This window comes from Humulus lupulus, chromosome 9, assembly GCF_963169125.1.
Source record: "Humulus lupulus chromosome 9, drHumLupu1.1, whole genome shotgun sequence".
Lineage (NCBI taxonomy): Eukaryota > Viridiplantae > Streptophyta > Magnoliopsida > Rosales > Cannabaceae > Humulus > Humulus lupulus.
The window spans coordinates 155,199,548-155,219,933 of record NC_084801.1 but is presented as its reverse complement, the minus strand read 5'-3'; the positions used below and the strand labels follow the sequence as shown (position 1 = coordinate 155,219,933).

General features: G+C 36.4%; 1 protein-coding gene and 1 non-coding gene across 2 annotated transcripts; one reads left to right on the top strand and one right to left on the bottom strand.

The window, feature by feature from the left end:
* Positions 1-10,266: 10,266 nt before the first annotated feature.
* On the bottom strand, positions 10,267-10,373 carry LOC133802964 (small nucleolar RNA R71). The gene has a single exon (XR_009877707.1). It is a non-coding gene; the product is annotated as a small nucleolar RNA R71 (small nucleolar RNA).
* A 130-nt stretch (positions 10,374-10,503) lies between these two features.
* LOC133800204 (uncharacterized) lies at positions 10,504-14,928 on the top strand. The gene is made up of 5 exons (XM_062238155.1): positions 10,504-10,659; positions 10,966-11,175; positions 11,305-11,838; positions 13,902-13,988; positions 14,908-14,928. The coding sequence occupies exons 1-5, from the start codon at positions 10,504-10,506 to the stop codon at positions 14,926-14,928; spliced, it is 1,008 nt and encodes a 335-aa protein (XP_062094139.1).
* The last annotated feature ends 5,458 nt before the right edge of the window (positions 14,929-20,386 follow it).

Sequence of the window (20,386 nt, the reverse complement as noted above, 5' to 3'; positions counted from 1 at the left end):
ATGACCTGCGTCCACTTAGAATTATATTGATATGAAATCAGAAGTGTGATCAGAGAACTTAGGTTCAATGAGTTTCAGCACTTCACCTAAAGCAATACAAGTTTTCTAGGAGAAATTCTATCTCTCTATGATTTTTCAGCCAAAAGTCCCCTTCCCTTGAGCTATATCTTGCTATTTATAGGCTCAAGGAGGGTTACAGAATATTGTTGCAGATTTTATCCCCTGAATAGTGGGATATTCAAAAGATTGCATGAGATAAATTCGGGATTCACAAAGATCTTCCCACAAATGTTGCTTTGCCAGCGGAACCACCGACCAGACTGGTCGTGGCAAAGATAGGCTTGTCATGCTTCTGGTGTGTCTCCTGGTCGATACTCTAGCAGATGCTTCCAGGTATCAGCCACGTATCAAGAAATTATTCGCCACGTCACAAATGCTAATTTACCTGATAACATATATATATATTTATGTCTGGATCCTGAGGTGGTTCAGGGGAGTTATGAGATTGTTGGAGCTTAAGTTTTGGTTGCTCATATCTCAGAATAGACAGAACAGTATTATTGAACTGGAAAGTAGGAATGTGGAATTCCAGGTAGGAGAATGTGTCTTCTCTAAGGTATCACTATGGAAAAGAGTGAGGAAACCCCAGTTCAAATTAAGCCCTAGTTTGTTTCAGCAGTTGGATCCTGAATGAGTCTGAACGGGGTGACTCTGAATCAGTTTTACTTTTGACACTGGCAGTTGTATACAGTGAGTTATGTGCTTCCATGCAATGGGCATGGGCCGAAGGAACCTATGAGTTGAGTTATGAGGATCTGAAGGTTAGGTTAAGTATTCCGGTAAGGAATAGCCAGTTCAGATTGTGACATAAGTAATGAGGTTCTTTTGAGTAGAATGTACCTTGGTTTAAGGTAAGGCTATTGAAATAGTGGGGTCAAGGAAATGACCTAAGGAATTTACGACAAGTGAGTGGAATTCTGGTTCCGAGTTGTTGAGTAAATTTCAAGGATGAAATTTCTGTAAGGAGGGGATAGTTGTAATGCCCCAAATTTCCTAATAAGGTTTAGGACCTTGATTAGGAGGCCGGGAGGGCCATAATTGATTTATTACAGTATTTAATGGTTATATGCATGTTTACGTGAATTATATTATTATATGATGGTGGGTGGATGCATGCATATGGGAGAATTTATTATTGTGAGGGTATTTTGGTAATTTGGACATTGTGGGCGTAATTGTATATTTTGGGTGCATGGTTGTGATTAATTAATATATCCACATTATAAGGTGGATTGGTTCGAGCTATTCGACATGAGACGATCATGAGATGTAAGTGTTCGGTCTAGTCATAACGGGTTTAAGTTCGGGGCTCGGGGTGAGTCTCGGGGTGAATATAATGATTAGAGCATTACCGGGAATTAAAGGGTAATGGGATATGATTTATTGGTATTTGAGAATATTGAGAATAGCGGGAATTGGAGAGCGTTAATTATAATTAACGAGATCGGCGGGAAAGGACGGTTTTACCCTCGGAAGCTTTTAAAGGGGTTTATTTGGCTTAAGGGCATTATGTTCTTTTGACCCTAAGGATTTATATCAGCTTTTAAGTTTTAGAAAGTTGTGGAAATACATAATAAAACAGAGCATCCTTATCTTCATGCTTCTCTCCTTCCCGTGTACCACTTCCTCCATCACTTTTCTTTGAATTTTGAGAGCCCAAATTGAGGAGTTAAGCTAGGATATCAAAGGTGGGAGTTAGGGAACTTGATTCAGACATTGGAGGGGATTCAAAATCGTGTTTGAGGTAAGTTTCAACCATTAGTTTCTGGTTTATACTCTGTTTTGATTTAAGATTTCAGCTTGTGAATTCTTGGTGGTTAATTGGAATTAATGGGGGTTAGGTTGATGTTTGATTTGGGTTTTGATGAGGGTTTGATATAGATGTTGTTTAGAGGTTGAATTGAGTGTTTGGAGAAGGTTTGGAACTAGTTTGAAGGCTTGGTTCTAAGGGAATATACAGGGGAGGTCGAGCTGATGCGTTGCTGATTTTTGGTTGATCTGGGTAATGAGTCGCGGCCTGGCTTTTGTGTGCCGCGGCCTAAGGTGGCTTTTGAGGCAATTATGCCTCTGTCAGGGAGATGAGCCGCGGCATGGCTGTGGTGAGCCGCGGCCCATCAGGGCATTTTTGGCTGAAATTGTGTTTTTAGCTTAGGGATGCTTACCATAGACCTCGGGGTTGATCCTAGTACCCGGTTAAGTGGGGATTGATGTCCCGGAGGCTAGATATTGGTTTGGGAACATATGTTGATCATTTTTATTGATGATACCTTATATTTGGTTATGACTAGGTGACCGTTAAAGGACTAAAAGTTTATCGTTCTCAAGGGTCGTTCTTTTAATCGTTCTAGCTCGACTTTGAGGTAAGAAAACTGCACCCTGTGTATATGTGACATGCATGGCTATTATTGATGCATGTTGGTTGATTATTGAGTATGACATGCATGGCTAATCTTGATGCATGTCATTTGATTATTGAGTATGACATGCATGGCTATTCTTGATGCATGTTGGTTGACTATTAAACGTGACATGCATGGCTATTAATTGTGCATGTTGGATTGTTGGATATATTGCATATGATGCATGAGAAACATGTGATTAGGACATGCTTTGTATACTGGGTACGATATTGTTCAGAGCTTGTGCCTCTGTGGTTGTGCATGGTCCTAATTGTACTAGTATCTATTTAGTAAGCATGCTGAACACCTTGTTTACGAGTATTGGGTCTGTGGTATACAATGGGTGGCATGACTTACTTGTGTATGGCACTGACTAGTCAGGGACCGACCCTAAAGTGAATCATGAATTGAATGGCTCTATGGCATTAATGCTAGACCGACCCTAAGGTCAATGATCATGCATTGAATAGCTCCATGGCATTAATGCGGGATCGACCCTATGGTCGAAGAACTTATAAGCGCTTGCCTGGTCTATGACCAGATGTTTATATCCAAGGTATATGACCCCGGTGACTGTTTGTCACATGGCTAGGGGACGCTGCCCATAGCACGACTCTAGAGTCGGGAGGAAGGTTATGTTAGTAACCATTCACCATGCACCTGTCCTGATCAAACTTATGAAAGAATCACTTATCAGTTAAGCCCTGGTGACCCTATCGTCACATGGCTAGAGGGAGCTATGCTCATTATTGTGACTTTTGGCTATTGTCACCTATTCGCTTGGACTGATAGTCCTGAATGGTTATTATGATCGTTGTTGATATTATATCATGCTTTATTGTGTTTTCTTGCTGGACTTTGGCTCACGGGTGCTACGTGGTGCAGGTAAAGGCAAGAGGAAGCTAGACCATCCTTGAGTTGGAGAGCTTAGGTGATGAAGTGTACATATGCAGCTGCTTGTCCACCACAGCCGAGGTTTAAAGTGGAACTAGGGTTGAACCCTGTTTTGCCGCTTAGAATGGCCTGTTGTAAATATTTTCTGTAATAAACTCTGAAATCATATTTTCGGGATCCCACTGTATATATTAAACGTTCTAGTGAAACGTTACATCCTAACCAAGGTTTTTTAATCCCTAAACTGCTAATCATACTTAGTTCACGATTTTGGCCAAATGACTCGATTAGCGAGTTTAACACTGTTTACAAGGCACACCGTAACAGTCCCTGGAGTTTGGGGCGTTACACATACCTTCCAAAACACCCACAAACATACAATTTCGAAATCCAAACCCATTAAACCCAAGAACACGATCTTAAATTTCAAAACAGAGGAAACTTCACCTATGATTTTGAATTCCTGGGGAAGAGGATGATTGTAGCTGCTTCTAAAACAAATCTCAATCTGCCACTCCTCCAAAATTGCCTTCAATTTCCACAAAGTTTAGGCTTAGTTTTGCCTTATGTGCTTGTAACGCCCTACTACCCAAGGACCGTTACATTGTGCATTTTAAACAGTGCTAAACTCGTTAACCGAGCCATTTCGCCATAATCGTGTAACTAAGTGCGATTATAGTTTAGGGTTAAATTTGTTTGTTGAGATACAACATTTCACTAAAACGTTCACTGTATATATTGGGATCCCAAAAATATATTTTAAAGGTTATTTACAATAAAATATTTACAACCAGCCGACCTAAGCGGCAAAATAGGGTTTAACCCTAGTTCCTCTTTAAGCCCTCGGCCATGGTGGTCGAGCAGCTGCATATGTACACATCGTCACCTAAGCTCCCCAACTCAAGGATGGTCCAGCTTTCTTTTGCCTTTACCTGCACCACATAGCACCCGCGAGCCAAAGCTCAGCAAGAAAACTCAATATCCTCATGAACAGGTAATAACATGTTCCTAAATCATAATAGCCATGCCTAGCAGTAATAACCCCACTCATGCATGCAAGTGTGTACAAATAAATGTTTGTGGAGTCTTGTGCTCTGAGTTGATGACTAGTAAGTCTCTCACTCTGAGGTAGATGACTAATAAGTATCTCTCTGAATAGACGACTAATAAGTCATACTTTGTTTAGATGACTATTAAGTCTATCTCTGTTTAGATGACTGATAAGTCTATCTCTGTATAGATGACTAATAAGTTTATCTCTGTATTGATGACTGATAAGTCTATCTTTGTTTAGATGACTGATAAGTCTATCTTTGTATAGATGACTGATAAGTCTATCTTTGTTTAGATGACTAATAAGTCCATCTCTATATAGATAACTGATAAGTCTATCTCTGTCTAAATGACTGATAAGTCTATCTCTATTTAGATGACTAATAAGTCAATCTCTATATAGATGACTAATAAGTCTATCTCTGGGTAGATGACTCATAAGTTTGTCTCTGTATAGATGACTGATAAGTCTATCTCTGTGTAGATAACTGATAAGTCTTTCTCTGAGGTCCCATACCCTCCTAGCCATGTGACGTGTAGTTCACCTTAGCCTTTTGGCTCTGACTCTAAATAACTAGCCTTTAGACTAGACAAGCGCTTTTGTTTTTCCTCGAACTTAAGGTCGGTCAAGCATTTCATGCTTCTGTTGATGATGCTTATGTTGATTAGATCTAATATTTTTGTCTTGCGTTAAACACGCTAATACCATTCTTGACTCATAAGTCGATCCCATATGACCAGTGCTCAGTACTATTGTCAAAATTGACTAATAAGTCACAGCTTCACAGTCAATACTGACACCATTGTCGATTCTGACTAATAAGTTAGTACCATTCACAAATAAGCAAGACTGCTAAGCATTTACAATGCAATCAATGTCCACATATAGAGCACTCAACATGCCTCATCAATAACCATGCATGTCACATACTGGGTGCAGTTTTCTTACCTCTGGTTCGAGTGTGAAATAATAAAAGAACAACATTTGAGAACGATCAATATTTTAGTCCCTTAGCGGTCACCTAATCATAACCAAATATGGAATTCCATTAATAAAATCAATAATAAAAGGGTTTATAATCTAAAACCTCGCTCCCGGGACCTCAAATAGTACAAAAATGGTTAGTAGATTCGATCTCAAGCCTTAGGAAATGAACCCCCCAAGCTTAAGCCCTTGAAAACTCCTCCCTGGCACAAAAGGAAGGGGCAAGTCACGGAGCGCCCCAAGTCAGAGAGCACACTCAGCTTGGGCACTAAGGCCGGTGGCGACTTGCCTGGCCAAGTCGCGACTTGACACCACGAACAGAGCCCCCTTGCCATTTTCTCCCTTAAAACCAGCCAAGAACCTCAATCAAACCTCCATAAAACCAACCCAAAATCAAAACAAACCATCAACACATCATATCCACTAGTTTAACCACAAAACCCAAGCTTTAAACCAATTAAAATTACCTCAAATAACCACATCTATACTCATAACTTTAAGCTCAAAAACTGACTTAAAATAGAGCAAAAACCAGCAAAACCATGGCTGAATTCTTACCTCAAACTCAAGATTGAATCCCCTTCAATGGCTGAACATAATCCTAAACCCTCAAGCTTTAACTCCCAAGCTTTAATCCTCAATCTTAGCTTCAAAATTTCAAAGGAAGGAAGAGAGATGATCTTGGGGGAGAAAGGAAGGCTCTATTTTTGCTTAAGTTCATCTACAAACTTCTAATGTTAACATATATCCTAAGTTCAAACGACCAAAATGCCCCCAAGCCTAATTATTTCCTTAACAGCCACCAAGGGCAAAAGTGTCCTCTCTCCTCTAATCCCGTTAATCATAATTATTGACCTCCAATTCTTGTTATTCCCAATATTCTCAAATAATTAATAAATCATATCTCGTTACCTTTAATGAAAAGTGGACCCATATGCATGCATTTATCATCATATAATAATATAACGCACATAATTATGCATATAATCATTTAATGGCATAATAAATCAATTATGGCCCTCCCGGCCTCCTAATCAAGGTCCTAAGCCTTATTAGGAAATTTGGGTCATTACAGTGCTCTTCAAAGGAAAGTGCTCCCAAACCTCAAGAAATGTGTTTGAACATGAGGGAGCCTAAGTCCCCAACTGTTGGCCTATTGGTAACCCAAGTGGTCAAATGACCATTATGCCCCTCACCCCTTTTTAGCTTTAAAGTTACCCTCAAGGGAAAATTAGTGATTTGGCATAATTATCGCTAACTTGAAATTATCTCATGCAATCCCAAATAATCTATCAAACCAAGATATCCATCAATTAATTCCTGTTACTCTATAATTCCCGGTAATTACCAAAATACCCGTAAGCTCACCTCGAGGCAGGTATTTTACCCCGTTGTGACTTTTCTGCTAACTAGCTCTCTAGGATAGCCTCGTGCCGAGTAACTCAAATATATCCACATAATAATGTGGCCGGTCGCAATCATATAACACACATATTTATAATTATACCCTCAATGGGTCAAAATTATGAAAATGTCATTCTAATAAGAAACGAGCCCACATGCATAGATAATACAGTTAAGCATGCAAGCATAATCATATCATAATACAATTCACATAATTCACATAGTAAGATGCTCATAATACATAAGCACTCTATTATTTCATTTATTGCCTCTCGACCCCTAATCCAGGCACTAAGCCATATTAGGTAATTTGGGGCATTACAGAGTAGGCTATGGTGACTCTAAGCTTAGGGTCTTGTGGAATTGGTTGAATCTCAAGGTTCGAATCAAAGTATACCGCAACTCAAAGTTTCTTTCTCTTCAAATCTTCGACCTTGTAAATCTGACGTCGAAAATGGGCTCGTATATCTTCTTGTTCACACCGATCCTTATGCTCACGGATTAACCGTTGGTTTTGCGTGAATGGAGATTCAAGGCGAAGAGATGACGGGTGGTAAAGGATGGCAAGCTCAATCCCCCACCAATTCTCTGAAGACTATGACATCTAACAAGAAAGAAATACGTGAGGGGCCATTACAAAAAAGAAGCAAAAGAAATTAAGATTTTGATAACTCAAGCTCATAAGCTCAAGATAATGAGATTACCTTAATCGAGCCTAAAGGCTCAAAATGGCGAGATTAACTCAAATGCCAACATCAAACTATTATAAAGTTTGGGGCATCGAGAGTGTACCCACACGAGAGTGGGACATATATTACTAGTTTAAAAGAATCCTGAATTTCTAGGGAAAAAGTGGGTAGTTACCCGAAAATGCGATATTATCGAGATATGTGCATTAAAAGCCTAATCCAAAACCTTCTTTTCTTAAGCTACATGAAACCTATATCCTAATACCCCATAACCTAAAAGGTCCCATTTTTATCAGTTTTTACCATAATTTTTTTGCCTAAAATGTGTTTTCGATCTATGCAAGTCTGTACAATCAAAACTTATCTATTGTAAAGGGATCTTCAAGATTCTAGTAGAAACTAGAAAAAACGTTCGTACGTACAAAGGAAACATAAACATAAAAAAAAGGGATTTTTTTTTTTATGAGAGGTAAAGACCAGAAAACTTACTTAAGGTTGTTTGTGGAAACGTGGAGATCATCGACTGAAGAAGGGGAAGCAAGAATGATCTCACGGAGCCGAAAGTGGTGAGGTTTCTCTTCTTCTTCTGTTTGGAAAACATGCAACAGGAGGGGCTCTAGTTTTTGTTTCTATTTCTGAAGGTAAAATTGCAAGTGTGAAGCGAATGGGGAAGAAAGGTGATAACTCCATTTTAGTGTCTTTTTAGAATGTGTTTTTGTGGTAATCTTGAGTCTTCATGTTTGTTTTTTGCAAGATTACACTTGTGTTTGTCTTTGTTGCAGGCCGATACTTTGGATCATGAGCTAAACGCGAAAAGAAGAGGAAATGGTGGAAAAAAATGAGCTTTTGGTGGTTGTTCGACTCAAATTGGTGTTAAGGATTAGTTATAATAAGTTTTTTATGAAGGAAGAATGTCAAAAGGTTAAAATTTAAAGAAAAGAATATGGAATTAAAGTCGCGACATGGTGTTAAGGGCTGCGACTCTAGCAAAGTCAGAGGCTAAAGGTTTGCTGAATGGAATTAGAGTCACGACTTGGTCAATAAAGTCACAGTGCTAGTAGAAGTCAGAGGCAAACCCAGGTGGTGCATCAACATGCGGGTCGCGACCTAGGTTTAGAGGGTCGCAAAGCCTGAAGACCGAACCAGACTTTGAAGTGCCTTAAAAAAGCCACAGACCGCGACCTAAGAAAGGCCAAGTCGCAGCCCGCCCTTGAAAATAAAAAGCGAAATCATTTTTTTTTTCCAATATAAATTCAGACTTTAGGGTTTAATTAGGGTTAGGTGAGATTTTAATTACAAATTGAGAGAGTAAAATTTCATTCTGAGACAATTTTTTCTGCAATTTCATATTTCTATTTCTTCTTCAAGCTTTTAAATTTTATGTTTCTGAATAATTATTTTGTTGTTTTAGTCATGTCTGATATGAACTAAACACCTCGATCTAGGGGTTCATGTAGTCACTTGGATTTCTATTTAATGTTATTATGATGTTCTATTGATTCTTCTTCTTTATTCTGATCTATATAATGTTTGTTTAATACAAGTAAATATATGATCAATATTTTCTTGATTTATGATTTTAATTCAAAATTCGAAAGATGATAAGTGAATATGCTATGTTATATAGACATAGGTTACGTATTAGACGAAAGTACTTGTATGGCTAGTGTAGCAATTAAGTTTCTATGCTTAATGCCTGCTATATGTTTAAGTTTATCACAGAGATGTAGAAAATTTGCATATGGGTTGAGATCTTATATCTTGAAAAAGAATAGGAATCGATTTTTGATAACCTGCTATTAGAATAGGAAGAAAGAAATTTAGAACTGATTAATAAAATAGATAGAATGAAAAGTTGATGAAATTAATACCCTAGGTCTTTTTATTATTGATTTTTATCCTTTGATTAATTGTTTTGTTTACAAATATTGAAATTGTGTTTGTAGTTAGATTTATTCATCTTAATTTTACATTCCAAATAGAAAGTAAAGAGAAATTATTGGTAATTGGTTAATAGTCTCTATGAGACGATATCCATTCTTCCAGAATTTATTACTTGACACAACCACGTACACTTGCGTGCATATTTTACTGATCAAGTTTTTGGCATCGTTGCCGGGGACTTAATATCCAATATCAAAATTAATTATTTTTTGTTATGATTTGATTTTTATATTTTATACTCATTTGGATTGAGGTTGTATTGTGTTTCAAGAATTATTTGTATATGCGACGAAGTAGACAAAATGAACTCATACCGGTTGATCTTGAACTTGAAAGAACGTGTAGACAAAACCGAAAGATAAAGAAAAGGCTAGATTTTTCCATGGCTAAAAATCAAGTAAATGCAGCAATCAATGCTACTAATGTTAATAATATCCCAAATATTGTAAAGGTTCCAGTGAAACGAGGACCAAGGATGCTTAGAGACTATGCACTTCCTACTGTCACATGAGTGCTTTCATGCATTAGACACCCGACTATTGCTGCAAATAATTTTGAGATTAAGCCAGAAATATTACAAATGGTGCAGTCAACTGTTCAGTTTGGGGGGTTGCCCACAAAAGATCCTAATTTACACATAGCCAATTTCCTGGAGCTAGGTGCAACATTTAAGATGAATGGGGTGAGTGACGATGCGATTAGACTTAGATTATTCCCATTTTCTCTACGAGACCGAGCGAAGAGTTGGCTAATTTCACTGCAAGCTAATTCTATCACAACATGGGAGGAGTTAGCCTAGAAGTTTTTAGTAAAGTTTTTCCCTCCAGCAAAAGCTGCAAAGTTGAGAGGAGAAATCAATAATTTCTACCACACAGAAGGGGAATCGTTGTATGATGCATGTGAAAGATTTAAAGAATTGTTAAGGAAGTGCCCACATCATGGTATGGAGAAGTGGATGCTGGTCCATAATTTTTATAATGGGCTGAATGGTACTACTCGTACCATACTAGATGTTGCAGCAGGAGATGCGTTCATGAGCTAGAGTGCTAATGAGGCATATGAATTGTTGGCGGAGATGACAACGAATAACTACCAGTGGCCAACTGAAAGGAGACAAACCAAGAAGGTGTCTGGTATGATTGAAATGGATGCTATTTCCATGCTTACAACACAAGTGGCAGCATTAACGAAGCAGTTACAACATAGAAACTTGTCATCCCAAACCATGCAAGTTCAAAGTTTATGTGGGGCATGTGGGAGTGCTCATCCATTAAATCAGTGTCCTTCCATAGATATGAATAATATACCTATGCAACAAGTCCAATCTATAGGAAATTTTTAAATACCAACCAACAAATCCTTTTCAATGTCATATAACCAAGGGTGGAGAAATCACCCTAACTTCTCTAGGACAAATAATCAAGTTGCACAACAACCTTTCCCTCAAAGTCATCCACAATACACACCTCCACAGCCACAACGACATCAGCCAACACGTATGAAACAACTTGATGCATAGTCTTATGTACTGAACCAGTTCATGATTGAAACCAGAGCATCTATTAGGAGTTTGGAGACTCAATTAGGGAAGTTGGCTACTTTGATGACAAACCATGCTCAAGGGAACTTACCAAGCACTACTAAGGTAAAGTCAAAAGAGCAGTGCAATGCAATATCCTTGAGGAGTGGCAAGGAGTTAAAAGAGCCAAAAGTGGTTGATAAGGAAAAGGAAGTGACTGGGTCAAATGTTACTGGGAACTTAGAAAAGCAGCCAGAAATAAGTATAGATCACCATATAAAGATCCCATATCCTCAGAGGCTTCAAAAGAATAAGCTTGATAAGCATTTTTCTAAATTTTTGGATATCTTTCGAAAGCAACACATCAATATCCCATTTTCTGAGGCACTTCAACAAATGCCAAGTTATGTGAAGTTTATGAAAGAAATTTTTTCAAAGAAAAGGAAGTTGAGGTATTATGAGACAGTGACACTTACTGAGGAGTGCAGTGCGATAATTCAAGAGAAACTACCTCCCAAGCTTAAAGATCCTGGTAGTTTCAATATACCGTGTTCTATAAGGGGCTCAGTGGTGACAAAGGCTTTATGTGATTTAGGGGTCAGTGTGAATTTATTTCCTCTATCAATCTTCCAGAAGTTGAATTTGGGAGAAGCTCGACCTACTAACGTGTCTTTGCAGATGGTAGATAAATCAATCAAACATCCTCGTGGAGTGATTGGGGATGTATTGGTGAAAGTGGATAAATTCATCTTTCCTGTGGACTTTATCATTCTTGATATGGAGGAAGATGACAATATTCCACTAATACTTGGCAGGCCATTCTTGGCTACTGGTAGGGTTTTGATCGATGTACAAAAGGCTGAGTTAAAGTTGCAAGTGCAAAAAGAGGAGGTAATATTTAATGTTTTTGCAGCAACGAAAATTCCAACTTGTTGTAGAATTGAAGTTGTAAAATGAGGAGAGAACAAGTTGGAAGTCTCTAAGAAAATATCCATGGCTTATAGTGGAATGCGAAAAGAACGTCATCGTTTAGAAAGGTTATTTAGTGAAAGGATTTGAATGTTACATGAGCGGGGTAAAGTTCCACCAATTTCTAATCACAAGAAATGAGGGCCAACTCATGACACTATGGCTCTCAAGGATGTGAGGGGTGGACTTGATCCAAGTTGAATATGAAAGAAAACAAGCGTCCGGCTAATTGACATTAATGACAGCGCATTTCGAGGCATTCCAATCTTTTATTTTCATTTTTTTATTATTTTTAAGTAAAGGTTTGGATTATGAACGCTTTAATTGTAGTGTTTTGTTTATTTTATTTTATTTTACTTTCTATTAAATATGAGACTAATTTGAGTTGCAGCGCTACTTCGGGCTCAGGCAGAATGAACTTGGACTAAACCAAAAAATTTCTTTCCCAATTTTCGATTCACATTCTCAATCCGTATTACCTTAAACAGTCTAAGGTGTCAGGTAATTTTCTTTTCCTTAGCTTTTATGTAAACATTCTAGACAATTTTTAGGTTAAGTTTGGGGGAAGGGATTTATTGTTTTGTATATATTATGTTATTTTGTTAGTCGTGTTTTATTGTATTTCTTATGTTTTGTCTAGGTTGTTTAGGGTGTTAGTTGAATCAAGTTGACATTAATTAGCCAATGATAATATGATTGAATGATGTGATGTATAAATTGAATGAGAATGAAGCTATAAGAATTTGTGTGCTTGGTTGAATATTTCTTACCATGTTTACATGAGTCCACTTAATAATTGAGAGCTTAATCATGATTTTTAATAAATTTTGAGTAATTGACCAATTTGTATGCTTGCTGATATTTGAATGTTGAAAAAAATAAATTATGAAAATGTTGTTATTCTAGAACTTGTTTGTTTGCTCTTTGAGACGAAATCCTAGATGATGCATGTTTAGGAAGATGATTTAGGCAATTCTTTGGAACGTTTGAGCCTTTTAAGCCAACCTTGATTTATTGAATCCTTAGTTACCCAATTTTGATCCTAATTTGATTCTTTTTGTTTGACACTTATTTTGATGAAACTTGGTTATTTTTCCTTCCCTATGATATACCATGAGCATATGAAAAGTGATTGGGGGATGGTTTGTAATGGGGTTTATATTTGGAAATTTGTGTCAATAGAAGAAGAAAAATTGAGAGAGAAAGAAAGAAAAAATATATTGAATATGAACTACACTCCAATTGAAAATACAAAGAAATAAGTTTGGGGGATTGTAGTATCATTAGAAAAAAATGAAATGAAAAAAAAAAGAAAAAAAATTCATTTTATGAATTCTCTCTCAAAATAAGAAATATTGGGAAATTTGGGATTGGTTTTTGGGTTTTTGAGTGGGTAAAGATTGGTTTGTTTGGTTGTGTGCTTATGGTATACTTTAGCTTAAATGACTTTTTCATCTATATTTACCTAAGCCATTCAATTATAAGCTGTGAAAGTCCTATTGATTTCTGAACATGTGTTTTCTACATTAGTGGTGATTAGTAATTATAGCAAGCTTATGGAATAATGATATTAATTGATTGTAATGAAAAAAATTTGGTGAGCATGAATTGATTCGAATACATTTTATTTATTAATCATGATTTTGAGAGCTATTATTTTTGTTTGGAATTAAGTGAATTGGAAGAATGTTTTGATTGAAATTTCTGATTGTAAGTTGATTTTCCTGAAGATTATATAAGTGTGTTAGTCATCATAGCTTGAGGCATGGATTGTTGTTGTTGGCTTGATTCAAGTGTGTTTGTTCTTTAGGTTTTTAGTCCAGTTTGTTTATTTTTGTGTTCTTTACTCGAGGGCAAGTAAAGAGTTAGTGTGGGAGAGTTTGATAACTCCATTTTAGGGTCATTTTAGAATGTGTTTTTGTGGTAATCTTGAGTCTTTATGTTTGTTTTATGCAAGATTACGCTTGTGTTTGTCTTTGTTGTAGGTCAGTACTTTGGATCATGAGCTAAACGCGAAAAGGAGAGGAAATGGTGGAAAATTTGAGTTTTTGGTGGTTGTTCGACTCAAATTGGTATTATGGATTAGCTATAATAAGTTTTTGATGAAGGAAGAATGTCAAAAGGTTAAAATCTGAAGAAAAAAAATGGAATTAAAGTCGCGGCATGGTGTTAAGGGCCGCGACTCTAGCAAAGTCAGAGGCTGAAGGTTTGCTGAAAGGAATTAGAGCCGCGACTTGGTCAATAGAGTCACGGCGCTAGTAGAAGTCAGAGGCAAACCCAGGTGGTGCATCAACATGAGGGACCTGGGTTAAGAGGGTCGTGATACCTGAATACCGAACCAGACTTTGAAGTGCCTTAAAAATGACACGGGCTTCTACCTAAGAAAGGCCAAGTCGTGGCCTGCTCTTGAAAAAAAAAAAGAGGAAATCCGTTTTTTTTATTATAAATTCAGACTTGAGGGTTTAATTAGGGTTAGGTCAGATTTTATTACCAATTTAGAGAGTAAAATTTGATCCCAAGAGAATTTTTTTTGCACTTTCATATTTCTATTTCTTCTTCAAGGTTTTAAATTTTATATTTCTGAATAATTGTTTTGTTGTTTTAGTTATGTCTTATATGAACTAAACACCTCTATCTAGAAGTTAATGTAGTCGCTTGGATTTCTAGTTAATGTTATTATGATGTTATATTGATTATTCTTCTTTATTCTAATCTATATAATGTTTGCTTAATGCCAGTAAATATCCGATCAATATTTGCTTGATTTATGATTTTGATTCAAAATTTGAAAGATGAGAATTGAATATGCTATCGTTATATAGACATATGTTGCATATTAGACGAAAGTACCTGTATGACTTGTGTAGCAATTAGGTTTCTATGCTTAATGCCTGCTATATTTTTAAGTTTATCACAGAGATGTAGAAAACATGCATATTGAATTATTTTTATTATTGATTTTTATTCTTTGATTAATTTTTTTGCTTACAGTTATTGAAATTGTGTTTGTAGTTAGATTTATTCATTTTACTTTTACTTGCCAAATAGAAAGTAAAGAGAAATTATTGGTAATTGGTTAATAGTCTTTATAAGACGATATTCGTTCTTCCAGAATTTATTTTTTGAGTGCATATTTCACCGATCAAAAGGGTATATATATATGCCAAAGGGGAATAGTATGGGTCGGATGAATCCGAGCCCTTAATTTGAGTAAAAAGAGGATCCATGGGATCACGTTTGATTATAAAAACTAGCGGCAAAAAGGAAATAGGAAAGGACGTGCAAGGTAGGAGAGTACTCAAGTACTCTCAGTGAACAATTCCCCAGTGACGCGTGTCCACACTCGAGTGTGGTAGATAGGCATGTTTTTCAAAGGTGAAGTTCAAACGTTTAATTCTCAGAGGATTCAACCAACACTTTTGAAGGGGCAAAATGTTACACCCAAATTTCGAGAATAAAATAAATGGCCTCAAAATGTAGGCTCAAAAATAGTAAGCTAAAAAATAACAAGTGTTGGTTGTAAACTTGTATAAATTGACATAATCCCAGATCTACTTAGTTAATGGTACTCGAGTTTGAGTCACATTGTTCGATCTTGAACAGTCTGGCTCGAAGGCACCGACCTTTTCCGAGGAATAAGTTTGGTAAAATTTCTAGATGAAGAGGAGGCTTTAACCGTAATGACGAGCTTGAAGTCTGGATCGGTCTCGAAAGCATATCAGCCCAACAATCGAGCTCAGCGACGCGTTTTGCACGCGAAAAGACTGTTAGGAAATCTCTAGTCCTTATGGATTTGTTGTTCTTAGATAATAAATCCCTATTATCATGGGATATTATGCAATTAATGCATTGTTTGTATTTATTTCAAATTTAAATGCTTGATTGTAACGTCCCGAAATAACGAGATGATATTTTTTCAACCAAGTCTATAAATAGCCTGCAGAGTTTTATTTGTAGACAGGCACAAATTGTATTGAAGAATACTCTGCCAAATTGCTTTATGAATGAGCTTTGACATAGTAGTGAGAGTAATAATAGCGACTCATGGACTAGGCATGTTGACGTAAAATGGTGTCAACAAATATACTTGTAAATTATGAAACATGTTTATGATGTATATGATTGGAATGAATGTATTTATCATTTGTGAATCATATGATTATTGCTTATGATTAATTGGATGTTTATTACGCCTTGTGGGGGTTTTCTTGTTGGGCCTCAGCTCGTGGGTGTTCTATGGTACATGTAAGGGCAAAGTAAAGTTGGACCAGCCATGAGTTGGAGATCTTTGTAGGGGTGTCGTGTACATACTCAGCCTGCTCGGCCGCCACGGTCAATGTAACGACCCGAATTCCCTAATGTGGCTTAATGCCTGGATTAGGAGGCCGGGAAGGCCATAATTGATTTAATATGCTATTATGTGATTATATGCATGATTATGTGAGTTATATTATTATATGATGATAATTGCATGCATGTGGGTCCACTTATTATTAAAAGGGCATTTTCATAATTTGGCCCGTTGAGGGCATATCTGTATATTTATATGCATGTTGGTGAGTTATGGGCAAGACCACATTGTTATGTGGATATGTTCGAGCTATTCGGCATGAGACGATCATAGAATGCAAGTTAGCGCTTTGGTCATTACGGGGTTAATTACCGGGCTCGGGGGAAGCCTGGAGGTATTTTGATGCTTAGTACATTACTAGGAATGAACAAGTAATGGGATAGAATTTTATAATTATTTGAGGAAATTGGGAGTAACGGGAATTGGAGGTCGTTAATTATAATTAACGGGATAGACAGGAAAGGACGGCTTTACCCTTGTTAGCCTAGAGAGGGAATTAAATGACCTAGGGGCATTTTGGTCTTTTGATCACGGGATAGACTTAAGGTTGGCTGGTTGTAGAAGGGTCTAAGGTAAAACAGAGCAGCTTGGTTCATCTCTCCCTCCCATTCTAGGTTTGGATTCTTGAAGCTAAGTGGAAATTGGAGCATGAGGGTTAAGGTCTGGAGAATTAGGATCATGTTTAGTGATTGAAAGAGGTCTAATTCATAACTGGGGTAAGATTTCCAGCCTTAGTTTCTAGATTTTGCTCTGTTTTTACGTTGTTTAAAGCTTGAGAGTTTTGATCTTAGAAGTGGTTATTTGGTGTGATTTTAAGTGCTTTCAAAGCTTGGTTTTTGTTGCTTAAATGTTGGTTGTGCTGTGGTGATGATTGGTGTTGATTTTGGGATTGATTTGAGGAAGGTTTGGCTGTGTTTGGTTTGAGAAAAACAGGGGGAAAATCTGGGTTCCAAGTTGAGCTGCCGCCCTGTTCTTGGGCGCTGCGGCTCAAGCTGGACGAAGGAGAAGATGGTGCTGTTGGGCTATTTGAGCCACGACGCCAGTTGGGAGCGCCGCGACACTAATGCAGTCAAAGAGGGCTTTGGGCCTCTGACCTGAGCGGGGCTACGACTCAAGTGCTTGGGGCTGCGTCTCAAAATGGGAATTTGGCCAATTTGGGTTTTAAATGACAAAAACTTGAACCTAAGGGCTCGGGATCGAACCTACTACCCGGTTTAGTAGAATTTGACATCCCAGAGGTTAGGACTTGTTCCAAGAACCTTTAATTGCTCATTTTATTGATGGGATTTTATATTTGGTTATCACTAGGTAACCACTAAGGAACTTAAGAATCGATCGTTCTCAAAGGTCGTTCTTTTATTATTTCACGCTCGAACCAAAGGTAAGAAAATTGCACCCAGTATGTGACATGCATGGTAATTGATGAGGCATGTTGAGTGCTCTATTTATGGACATTGATTGCATTGTAAATGCTTAGCATCTTTGCTTACTTGTGAATGGCACTGACTCATTATTCAGAAACGGAAATGGTGTCAGTATTGATGGTGAAGTTATGACTTATCAGTCAAGTTCGGCAGTGGTACTGAGCCCAGGTCGTATGGTATTGGCTTATGAGTCAAGAACGGTATTAGCTTGTTTAACGCAAGCCAAAATGACTAGATCTAATAAACATGAGCATAAATGCTTGACCGACCCCAAGTTCGATGAAAACAAAAGCGCTTGTCTAGTCTAAAGGCTAGTTACATAGAGCCAAGGCCAAACGGCTCAGGTGACTGAAACTTCACATGGCATAGAGGGAAGAGCCCCAGAGACAAACTTATCAGTCATCTGTACAGAGTGTGACTTATTAGTCACATATCAGATTAAGGTTGCAAGCTCCAGAATGATTACCAGAATCATTTATTGATATTCACTTATCTGATTAGGGCTTTAAGCCCCAGAATGATTACCAGAATCATTTACTGATATTCACTTATCTTATTAGGGCTGTAAGCCCCAGAATGATCACCAAAATCATTTATTGATATTGTATACATGCAGTAATAACTTTCCTTGCTAAGCCTTGGCTCACGGGTGCTATGTGGTGCATGTAAAGGGAAAGAAAAGCTCACCCAGCCTTGAGTGGAGAGCTTAGGTGGCGATGTGTACATATACGACTGTTTGACCACCACAGCCAAGGGGTTTCTTAGGGAAACTAGGGATTAACCCTATTTTTTCCGCTTAGGTCAGCGGGTTGTAATTTTTATACTGTAATGACCCTTTTGTAATTTTCACTCTGGCCTATTAATGACACCTAGATGCACGTTTATAACCTAATAACTCGTTTAGCGAGTTAAGCTCTATTTAAAGTCCACAATAATGGTTTTGGAGTAACCAGGGCGTTACAGTCGAAATACTTTTGAGGAACGGGGGTTATTAGCTCAATTTTTCCGCTTAGGTCGGTTGGTTCTGTAATTTTGTTAAACTTGTATTTTAATTTTAAACCCCTTGGGATCCCTTGTAATTATTCAAAACCTTTTTAATGAAACGTCGAACTTCATTGACCAAAATTTTTAATACTGAAACTGTTGTTTAACCATAATTATACATTTAAGTCAAAATGACTCGTTTAACGAGTTAAGCACTATTTTTAACACACGGTGTAACTGTCCTGGATTAGTTGGACGTTACAGTGTTTCTCTTAAGTTTATTTAAATTAGGAGATTATCTTAGTCATTTAATTGTTTCTCTTTTGAATATTTTTATATTAGTTTCATTATACAATAATTGCTTAATATTTTAAAAAGGGAACTTAATCTATTTTATTATTTTTATAATGTTTAATCTTTATTTTTCATAATTTAATGGTACAATTTAAAATCACAAATACATTTTCACTTTACCATTTTTATTTTTCATCTCTTCAACTTCTCTTCTCCTCGACGTTTTATTTCTCCTCCCTCTTTGTCAAACCTTTTTGGAGAAAACTTCTTATTCATTTGCCTCCCCTTCAACTCAAAATATTTTATTATTTGTTATCATTTTCAACTCAAAATATTTTATTGTTTGTTATCATTTTTTATTATTGTACTTATTTTTTTACTATACATAAAAAAAACAAATAATTTATTTTGTTCTAGCTTTTTTTCACTTTTTTTTAAAGATCATGACTATATTTTTTCCCTTGTTTGGGTTAAGTAACTGATTACAATCACATTTTCATATGTGATTTTTAGATGTTCCTATGAGGGTAACCGGGTACCTATTCACGTTTTCATATCATATTTTTTTTCTTTTAAATTTGAATGTTCTCATCAGGGTAACTGGTTACCCATTCACGTTTTTGATATCTATGTTTTTATTTCCAAATTTAAATGTTACTATCAGGGTTACTGATTACTCATTCAAGATTTCATATTTATTTTTTTTCCAAATTTGGATGTTCCCACTAGGGTAACTAGTTACCCATTCATATTTTCATTAGATTTTTTTTCTTAAGAATTGAATGTTCTCATTCACGTTTTCACATTTATTTTTTTCCTTTCCGAATTTGGATATTCTCATCAGGGTTACTACTTACCCATTCAAGTTTTCATAACTATTTATTTTTTTCCAGATTTGGATGTTCCACTAGGATAAATAGTTATCCATTCACGTTTTCATATATATATATATATATTATAGATTTACCCATTCGCATTTTCATATTTTTATTGTTTTTCTTTCCAAATTTGGATGATCCTAGCAGGTTTGCGGTAAAAAGAAAAATGAAAAAATATATAAAGAAAAAAAAAAACAAAACAAATGATGAAGAAAAAAAAACGAAAGAAAAAGATAGAGATGAAGGAATAGAATGAAAAAAAAAAGAAGAAAAATAATGGAAAAATGAAGGAAAAAATTGGTAAAAACAAATGAAATAAAAGGAAAAAAAGAAGAAAAAAAAAACGGAAGAAGAAAAAGTATGGAAAAAATGCTAGAAAAATAATAAGAAAATGAAGGGAAAAAATGAAAAAAAATAAAATAAAATTACTTTCAAAATCAAAGAAAACATAACTATCATTAGAAATGTGACATAGTTATATATATAGATATATATATATATATTTTTAAAATTTATGAGAAAGAAAAATCCCATAAATA

What these genes read in the sequence shown, in the direction of transcription:
- LOC133800204 (XM_062238155.1), top strand. Translation starts at nt 10,504, where the DNA reads ATGACAACGAATAACTACCAGTGGCCAACTGAAAGGAGACAAACCAAG. An exon ending in TGTCATCCCAAACCATGCAA is followed by an intron (nt 10,660 to 10,965) that starts GTTCAAAGTTTA and finishes GTACTGAACCAG; the next exon opens with TTCATGATTGAAACCAGAGC. An exon ending in AGGAAGTGACTGGGTCAAAT is followed by an intron (nt 11,176 to 11,304) that starts GTTACTGGGAAC and finishes ATCTTTCGAAAG; the next exon opens with CAACACATCAATATCCCATT.